The sequence below is a fragment of the Podarcis liolepis genome, assembly GCF_965112155.1.
Source record: "Podarcis liolepis genome assembly, chromosome: 6".
Lineage (NCBI taxonomy): Eukaryota > Metazoa > Chordata > Lepidosauria > Squamata > Lacertidae > Podarcis > Podarcis liolepis.
Window position 1 is genome coordinate 62,732,754 of NC_139559.1, and position 10,172 is coordinate 62,742,925.

General features: G+C 44.4%; 1 protein-coding gene across 1 annotated transcript; it reads left to right on the forward strand.

The window, feature by feature from the left end:
- Window positions 1-403: 403 nt before the first annotated feature.
- On the forward strand, window positions 404-9,834 carry DYNLT5 (dynein light chain Tctex-type family member 5). Its single transcript, XM_083510598.1, has 5 exons — window positions 404-548; window positions 3,015-3,132; window positions 5,398-5,489; window positions 6,979-7,103; window positions 9,230-9,834. The coding sequence occupies exons 2-5, from the start codon at window positions 3,020-3,022 to the stop codon at window positions 9,431-9,433; spliced, it is 534 nt and encodes a 177-aa protein (XP_083366724.1). The 5' UTR covers window positions 404-548; window positions 3,015-3,019; the 3' UTR covers window positions 9,434-9,834.
- The last annotated feature ends 338 nt before the right edge of the window (window positions 9,835-10,172 follow it).

The window sequence follows — 10,172 nt, forward strand, 5'->3', positions numbered from 1 at the left end:
GTAAAACCAGCCACGCAGAAAGCAAGGCAGGGATTTTGCCAGATCTCCGGACTACCAAGGCGCACGGACAGCAGCTCCTGGCGACCACAGCGCTTTCCCCACACGGTTCCTTTGGCGAGGTGACTTTCCAATGCTCCTTTTTAATGACGAGGGCAGCTGCCGACGTTCCTACCCGTGTCAGGACTTGTCTCACAAGACCCCCCGAGCCCAACGACTGACCGGAGCTGCTCCACAGGCGCGCAGTTAAAAAGCTAGGCTCCGGGGGGAGACGGAGAAACAGCCAAGGAAAGGAGGGAGCGCGCTGCTGCTGCTGCAAGAGCTGCGCTCCGGGCGCCTCTTCCCGTCCGGCAAAGCCACCTTGGGACGCGCGCGCTAGGCGGGAAGCGGAGACCGGCTTTCCTCCGCCTCTTCCCGCCCATGAGGGCGGAGGCAGCAGCGCCGCGACCGCCTTCCGCGGCTGCAACAGCCTCCGCGGGGTGATTGGTCACCCTGGAAACCAGCAACAGCTGCGGCTCTGTCCTGCAGCAGCAAAAGAAGGAAGAGGAAAGGTAAGAACGCGGCGGCGGGAGGCTTGTTGGGACCCCTGGGGGTGTCGCCTGGGGCAGTAGGAAGGCGGGAAGCGGAGTGGCCTCCCACCAGCGCGCGCCCCCATTCCGGCAGGGCTCTTGCGCCTCTTGCAGCCGCGTCATAGGCAGGGGGTTCTACCCATTGCGCGGTTGCATTCAGAGTCGGCCCACTTAAATCAATGGACGTGACAAACTTAAATCCATTGGTGCACGTACTCCGAGGAGAACTTGGGTGGCCACAATCCAGAAATTAGACTGTTGAAACTCCCCACCACCCCAGGGATTTTGCAGCAGTGGGGGAACTCTTCGTGTATATTGGCTTTCTGCCTGTCCTACTCGTAGTTGAAGGCACAGGGTCCCTTAGCTCTGGTATTTAAAAGAAAGAGATGTTAATCTTCATGCTGTAGCTGTGTACAGGCGAAGGCTAATTTTATTCTGGAGCCTCCCTGTTCTAATCATTTGCATTTGAATACATCTCCCGCCTTTTCTCATTGCCCCACAAGAAGTCATTTCTTGGAAGTCTGAGGAACAATGGTGAAGAGATACTGTGTCTTCCTAAGGAGAGACTAAATGTGCAGGTGGAAGGAAGTTTGTGGACTTGTAATAAATACACACAAAGTGTGCCCCAGAGGTGGCTCATGAGTTGCACAAGCGCAGCTGAGGTGGCTGCACTTCTTTCTCCTCTGCCCACTCCGTTGCAAAGCGGGATGGGCAATTTGTAATGGTTATTTGTTGTTCAAGGTGCCAGTCCGCTTCAGGAGGCCTCAGGCAATCCTTAGCTTACAACAGCAGTAAGGAAAGGACTTGTATTGTTTCCTATGTGTGTGCATGCATAATGCCTATTTATGAGAAGAATTGGAGGAGGCGGCGGCGGCAAGCCAAATGAATGGTCCAGTTCTTCCAAGTGGCATGCCACTATTCATGAGTAAACTTCGTTCTTCTTTCAGAAGGGTGTATACCAGGGGTCTGCAACCCGCGGCTCTGGAGCCACATGTGGCTCTTTTACACCTTTGCCGCGGCTCCGGGGCGGATACTAGCGAGGGGAGGAGGCGCATTGTGCGCCCCGACACTCCCCACTGTGGCGGGCGCTGTACTGGCTGTGACGTCGCATGGGGGCGGTGCGTGCGTTAGTCACGCACCGTCCCGACGTCACCTTCCCGCCTGTTGTCAGATCGCGGCTCCGGAGATATATTTGTTTTAAATGTTGCAATGGTTTTGCGGCTCCCAGGTTTTTTTTCTTCAGAAACTGGTCCAAGTGGCTCTTTTTGTCTTAAAGGTTGCAGACCCCTGGTGTATACATTAGTCTGATACAGCAAAAGCAGCAAAAATTATGGCATTACTTACCATTTTTATAGAATAAGGTTGTGAGAGTAGAGTCAATGCATCTTCTGAGGTGGAGTCTAATTTATGAATAATGCCATAATAAGTTTGTTGAGACTTTTGGTTGCTTTTTATTTCTGAGTAAGGCCTTGCCTTGTCACATTTTTTTTTTTGACATTGCATTTATTTACAGTAAGTCATTTCTTGGAGTATGGAGGACAATGCTGAAAAGATACTAAGCCCTATAAGGAGAGACTAAATACACACAGAGATGGAAGTTTGTGTGGTTATGTTCTACCTCCCTTGCCATCAGCAGAATGCCTCTGAATACCAGTTGCTGGGAGTCTCAACTAGGGAGTTGTGCTCATGTGCTGCTTTGGGGCTTCCCATAGGCATCTGGTTGGCCACTGTGAGACCAGGATGCTGGACTAGAGAGGCCTTTTGCCTGATCTGTCAGGACTTATGTATGTTCCACAAACAATCCTTCTGAATCGGGCAGCTGTAGCCTCTTTTGTGGCATTAAAAAAATGCTCCACGGCACTTCTCACCCATTTCCAAAGCCTTGCAGCACTTCCAGCATCCTCGGGAATACTTGGAGTGGCTTCTGCTGCTGGGGAAGTGCTCTGTAGGCCTTGACTACTTGCCAAGAAGAAGCAACAGTCCCTGAAGGCTTTGCTTGGGTGCCACCTTCTTGAGGAACCTGCAACACCTTGAAGCAGTGGTTCCTCAAAACTTCCTTTGCCTTTCCTGATGGGAAGCAAACCTGGAGCAAGCTGAAGATGCAGTTCCCAAAGAAGTAGCCCTCTCTTTGTTGCTTTTCAGCCATTTCCTAAAGCCTCAGAAGATTAATCAACATATCCCAGAATAGGGCACCGAGTGGAGTAAAATTGCCACACTTTTTGCTAATTATATTTAGTTTGTTGACCCCCACTCCCCCCCCATTGAGCCAATACTTTGGGGAGCTCTCCTAATACCTAGGTATAACCACTCATGCTTCCACTTCACAGACTCTGTGCATTTCCAAAGACTCTCATTACAATACCTTGTGTAAGAGGCATTGCTCTGATACCAGATGCCTATATACTTTTAGGTCACAATTATGTTTAAAAATACATTTCCTGTATCTAGAAAACATGTCGGACACAATGAAGGAAAAAGCGGCTCGCTTGTTAAAGAAAAGAGGCAGCATATCCTCTTTAGGAAGCCATGAAGTCAGGGCGAAAGAATTTTTTGGAAGAAACAAAGAGTGAGTAGCCTATTTATCATTTTCTGACTTTTCTTCCCACCAGTTTCTTTGGAAGACCATTCCATCTGGACAGTATTAAAAATATTATTCAGGCTTTTGCAAATGTCATGCTCAGTTATTCTTTTTCTACATGGGGGTGGCTGGTACCTGGCTTTCAGCTGCTTTGAACCTAGTGCCTGCTTTAGGTAAACAAAGAGCTGTGTTACGCAAGGGCAATGAGGGGCACCCATGCTCCAGATGTAAGAGTTGCAATCAAGTGGCTTGATGAAAGGGCTAAAAATCAGAACTCACATCTTCTTCACAGCATGTAGTTCTGTCCTAACTGGCCATGCACAAATACTATGCTGTGTCATCATATGCTTCGGCACAAGGAGAAATGAAAGGGAAAATGGAAATCTCACTACAGACAACCAGAGACAACGAACCACACCCTAGGCCACCTCCCAACCTCTCTTACCATCCAGGAAATATAACAAGCGAATAGAAAGAGAACCCACACAAGTGATGCTGACACAAAACCCCATGCATACACTAAGCAGAAGAATAGAAGCATTACCACCCCACCCCATGGACCCTCTCTACTCTCCCCCTCTTTTCTTCCTAACCTAATACTGCATGCAACACTAATGTCTCACAACAAATGAAAGCGATCTGTAGAAAACACAATTATTAAAAAGGAGAATGCATGTATTTTTGTAAACGAAATCTTTAATAGAAATTATTTTTTTAAAAGAGGGAAAATGGAAGGAATGGTAGAGCTTAGAACAGATGTTGGGAGTCTTTGGCTTTCCAGAGGTTGCTGAACTACAACTCCATCATCCCTGCCCATTGGCCTTGTTTGATGGGGCTGATGGGAGTTGCAGTTCAACAACATCTGGAAGGCCAATGGTTCCTCACTGGTGACTTGGAATTTAAGTTAGTTAGTTGAAGGGGCAGATAGGAGGAGCATCATTCCTCTGATGGTTTCTAAGCACTTAGGAGGCACTCTGACAAGGATTCCCGGCCAGACCTGAAGCAGGAAGTACAGAGTCTCAAGAAGTAGACACTGTGTGCTGCTGCCAATACTAGAATAGTGGGTCAAGAACAGTGGGTCAAGGACAGGGTTGCAGCAGCAGCACTGGTAAATGGGAGCTGAGGAGCCACTGCATAACTCCTGTCTGGGTTTCCCTACACCTGATCTCTCTAAGGGCCAAGGGTTCCCTACACTGGGCTTAGAACAGGCATGGCCAAACTTGGCTCTCCAGATGTTTTGGGACTATAACTCCCATCATCCCTAGCTAACAGGACCAGTGGTCAGGGATGGTGGGAACTGTAGTCCCAAAACAGCTGGAGGGCCAGGTTTGGCCATGCCTGGCTTAGAGTCTTAGAGACCGAGAGACTTCTGTAGTCTTGTAGCCCAGCTTCCATCTATGGGTTTACTTAGGAACAAGTCACACTAGGTTCAATTGGACCTCCTTGCCTACCCCCTCCAGTAACTATGCATGGTATTGCAGACTTAATAACACTCTGAAAATGTCCAGTGTCATTGTGGAAGGTGGTTTAAATCATGCATACCCTTTCAGATGTTTATTTATCTGATTTTTATCCCACTTTTCCTCCCAAGGGCCTTAAGGTGGCATTTATTGTTTTTCCCATCCCCATTTTATTCTCACAATAACCCTGTGAGGTAGGTTGGGCTAAGAGACAGTGACTGGCCCTAGGTCACCTGAGTGGAGATTTGAAACCAGGTTTCCTAGTCTAACACTCTAAGCACTACACCACACCAGCTCCAACTTCCATCAGCCCCATTCACCAAGGCCAGTGGTCAGGGATGGTGGCAGCTGTAGTCCAGCAATATCTGGTTAGCTATAGATTAGCCAATCCTGCTTTAAACCCTCTTCCAGTGTCATTGGTGTTGCCTGATTTTGTTAAAATTCTCAGACTGTAATTGATGTTGTCTCTCCCTAATTATTTCCAATGCCTAAAATGTTGTATATGACAAGTTCAAAGGGATTTAACATATTACAAATCACTGTTTGGGAAGGGCCTCATACTTTATTTTAGAACATTGCTTCGCATACTGAAAATGTTTTTTTGTTTAAGAAGGTTTTCCGTGAGATGTGACCCAGTCATATATACAGAATCATAAATCAATGTCTTCAGGAGCATGACATTGTTATAAATATGTAAAAGATAAATAAATAAAAATAGGTGGGGTTTTTTTAAAAATCAATGTAGCTTCCAAGAAATCACATTTAATTCAATTATTACTGGGCTTGGTTTCAGCTCCATAAGTACTGTGTCTTACATGGATGAAGCTGGCCACCATGATGATATTCTTCGCCCTGGGGTTCAGATGGAAAACACGTACCAGTTGGGTAAGTATCTTATCTTACTCACTTTCTTGCTAATAATCTAGTCCCACTCTCTGTAACACTATACAAATAATAAAAGTAATAGTAATTATTATTATCATCTTTATCGTATTTATTTGTTATATTTTATGCTGCTGTTTACATTATTGCAGTCATCCTACAATGAATACATTGCAACTGAGGAACAAACAAGAATAGCAGTATGTAACAAATAAACCATTCAAATCTTAGGTAAAAGGTAAAGGTACCCCTGCCCATACGGGCCAGTCTTGTCAGACTCTAGGGTTGTGCGCTCATCTCACTCTAGAGGCCGGGAGCCGGCACCGTCCGAAGACACTTCCGGGTCACGTGGCCAGTGTGACATCGCAGCACACGGAACGCCGTTTACCTTCCCGCTATAAAGCGGTACCTATTTATCTACTTGCACTTTAAGGGTGCTTTCGAACTGCTAGGTGGGCAGGAGCTGGGACTGAAAGACGGGAGCTCACCCCGCTGCGGGGATTCGAACCGCCGACCATACAATCGGCAAGTCCTAGGCACTGTGGTTTTACCCACAGCGCCACCCGCGTCCCTCATTCAAATCTTAAGTCTTTTGTATACAACAGTAATAGCCTTAGGGCAGACAAAGCATATCCTACTGTTGGTAATTTCTGCAGCGTACAGGCAGTTTATCACCAAACATTCAAGTATGACTACTGTGGTATAATGATCAAATAAATTGGAAAGACTGGATCTTTTCTTTTTGCTTCAAGGGGGGGGGGGGAAGAGCCATAGATGCAGTGTAAATATATAAACTAATTTAGAAAGCTGCCTGAGGCAAGCTTCTGCTCATAAGCCTCTTGAGGAGTCACCTGGGCATTCTGCGTGACACAGCGCATGATCTATTTTTGGCATAAAACGGCAAAAGAAATTCTTTCCAATGAGAGATATTCCATGTTAGGATATGATTCCATATTTGGTGGAGAATAAAATGGAAAACTAGAATGCTCAGGCTTTGAAATTAAAAAGGTGGATTTATTTGACCAAGTATTTCAAAAAAAACATTGTGCTTGAGTACCTTAGGAAATACATTATACTTTTGTAGCAATACTTATTTAAATTAAAGGGGGGGAGTGTTCTTTGTTTTTTAAAAAGGTTATAATCTTGTTATTTCATAGTTTGGTAAATTGTAAGTGTTCTTCACAGACAGAAACTCACAGGCCCCCAGGGGTCCACAGACTGTAGTGTGGGGGCCCTTGGACTAAGTCAGTGGTGGCCAAACTTGGCCCGTCAGCTGTTTTGGGACAACAGTTCCCATCATCCCTGACCACTGGTCCTCTTAGCTAGGGTTGATGAGACTTGTAGTCCAAAAACAGCTGGAGGGCCAAGTTTGGCCACCACTGGACAAAGTCATTGTTTCACTGAGTAAATGTGTGCACAGTTGGTTCCCCACCCCCACCTCCTAATATCACAGCCTTCCAAAATAATGGTGTGAGTTCTCTCTGTGCTCCAGGTCCTGCAAAGTGCTTTCCAGTGGGCACTGTGAATAATATCTTGAAGGATGTGGTAACAAGTTATCTTCAAGAGGAAAAATATGAAGCCGAGTTGTGCAGACAAATGACAAAGACCATCTCTGAGGTACACAATTTATTAGTAAAGCAAAGTTGGAAAGTATATCGGAGGTATATCCTATCGAAATCTCTGCAGTGCAGGGGGAAAACCCCTCTGCTCAGAACACCTTTTGGATACAAGAGTTCAACTTTAGGATCTATGAAGGGATATATTAAGATGTTTGTGTAAGGAGATGATAATCTAGTTAACCTTGTAGATCAGCTGCTTCTCGGATAGTTACCACATTGCCCAGCTTATGATTCTGTATCTTGGATATAGTGGTACAGCTAGTTTCCATGTGTGCTGATGCTAACTGATAGATCTGTTGCTGCATCTTGTGTCAGGGATATGAGTCTTCTCTGTATGGCATGACCTGCCATTGGTTCTCTCTCTCTCTCTCGTTTTCTGGGTCAAAGAGCGTGTTTGAACAAACGCTGTCTCCCCCTTTCCTTTTTAATCACATCAGCTAGTCCACCTTTTTATGGCTATCAACTGGCACTAGAGTCAGAAGTTGTAGTTCAAGACAGGCTTGAGCCACACCAGGGTCAACTATGAGACTGAGGGGCTGCTCCTCTGTCACTGAGCCCTGGTAGGCTTCTCCAGCTGTAGTAGTAGTGGTGTTATAAGCATCACTGGGCAGCCATGTCTGGTCACCCTTTAAATTTCCCAAAATGCCTGGGAAACAAAACCTATAAAATTAAAGCCTTTGCGGACAATTTACTTGTTATGACTGAAAACCCTAAAGAAAGTCTGAAAAGAGTGCTGGAATTGATTAAAGAATTTGGAGAAGTGTCAGGCTTTAAGCTGAATATAACAAAAACAAAAATGCTTGTTGAAAATGTAACCACGAAGGAAAAGGATGACTTAGAAAAAATATTGGGCCTGAAAATCTCTCAAAAAGCGAAATACCTGGGTATTTGGATCACCCCCAAGAATATAAACTTATTTCAGGATAATTACACCAAAACTTGGTTAGAGATTAGAAACCTGGAGTAAATTAAAATTAACATTTCTGGGTAGGATTTCCATCATAAAGATGAACGTGCTTCCAAAATTAATCTTTTTATTTCAAATTATTCCAATACTGGGCAAAGCGGGTTGTCTCAAGATACGGCAAAGAGAAATTTCCAAATTCCTGTGGGAATTTATAAAAGATATAAAAGAGAGAGGAGGCTTTTCTCTACCCGACCTAAAACTTTACTATGAGGCAGCCTGTTTCACCTGGCTTAAAGATTGGTGCACGTTGCAGGATACGGACCTCCTGGACTTGAAAGGTTTTGACAACCGTTGGGGATGGCACGCCTACCTGATACATGCAAAAGCGAAAATTCACAAAAATTTTACCAACCATATAATAAGAAAGTCACTCTTCACTGTATGGGAAAAATATAAAGACCTGATGGAGCCTAAAGTCCCGTGGTGGACTTCTCCAATAGAAGCCATAGCGGTAAAACGGAAAAATACCCAGGAAAGCTGGCCAACATACAAAAAACTTCTAAAAGACGAAGATAACCAACAAAAATTAAAAATCTTCAAGGAAATAAGAGAACACATCTCAGACTGCTTCCAATACCATCAGTTATTTGAAAAATTTAAATCTGACAAACAAAAGGGGTTCTCAACAGAACAGCCTATATAAGGTGCAGAGAAGAAGCAGAAGTCCCATTGCACAAACAGAACTCAAGATTTTGGTTATATCATGGAGACTGCCAGAAACTACTTTGTAGTAGTGTTCTGTAGTGGGGAGGGAGGCTTAATACATGAAAACAGGTCACCCACCAATCTGCCCCTGATGATAAGGAGAATCCCCATGCCCCCACTCACAGCTACCAGAAATGCTAGGGCTGCAATCGTATTTACACTTACTTGGGATTAAGTTCCATGTAGGACTTGCTTCTGGTAAAGCATCTACAGGAACAGGCTATGTTGACTACCAGCTAATTTTACAGGACAAAATCCATCCAGTTTAAGTCCCATGCAGATGTGAAATTGTCTTAAGTTATTTGAAGTGCAGTGCATCACTGGTGTATTTAGATTCCTGCCCCTAGAGTAAATTAGTTAAACATTTGAAGGAGCTGTATTGTATCCTAGGTAGTTTATATTAGTTTGCTTATGAGACCATGAATTTAATTTGCCCCCCCCCTCTCTCTTAGGTAATTAAGGCTCGAATAAAAGACCTGATGATACCAAGGTATAAAATTATTGTGATTATACATATTGGACAACTAGACAAGCAGAGCATGCAGATTGGAAGCAGGTGCCTCTGGGATACTACAAGTGATACTTTTTGCTCATACGCCTTCAAAAATAGATCTCTGTTTGCTCTCGCAAATGTCTTTGCAGTTTACTCTGAGTAGCAATTAAAAGTTCAATATGAAGTCTATGTGACCAAATAGACAAGATACTATTTTTAGGCTGCAATCCTATGCATGCTTACAGGGAACAAGCTCAATTGAATACAGTGGGTCATTGGTCTGGGTAAACCTGCGTAAGATCACTCTGCATATGTAGACTGGCTAAACCAGTAGATTAGTTCTTCTCTTGTGGGCATGAATACTCTGAAGATAACAGGTGTTAATACCACTTGTGCAATTCTCATTTCTGGTGTAGAAGTGCAGTGTTTGATCATGTAAACATTCCCGGGGTTGGACTCTGTATCATATTAGGTGTTCATGAGGCCTAATTCATTGTGTTTATGTTCTTGAAAAAGTATCGAAATACAGAACCAGTTTACACTTGTCTGTTCTTATCAAGGAGATTTCCTCGAAGTGTGGCCCTTTTGCTTTACGTGTGAACTCTCATTTTTGCATTTGCAGGACGTTGTGTATTATGTCTCCGTTAAAAGGCAATTTCAATCGCACCCTTAAACCATACGCAATGGGTGATGGTGGTGGTAACTTTCTTAATGTTCCCTTTCAGCCCTTTTAAAAGGCTTGATATGGGCTCCACTGTGCAAAGGAGCACCCAGCTTCTTAAAAGTGAGCTTTGTCCAGTAGCTGAAACTGAATAGTCTGAAGGCAAAGTGTGGAGAATTTTTTAACTAAAGTTTTAAGGAAGAGCCTGGAGAGTCAGTGCTTGGCACCCCTCTGGTATTTG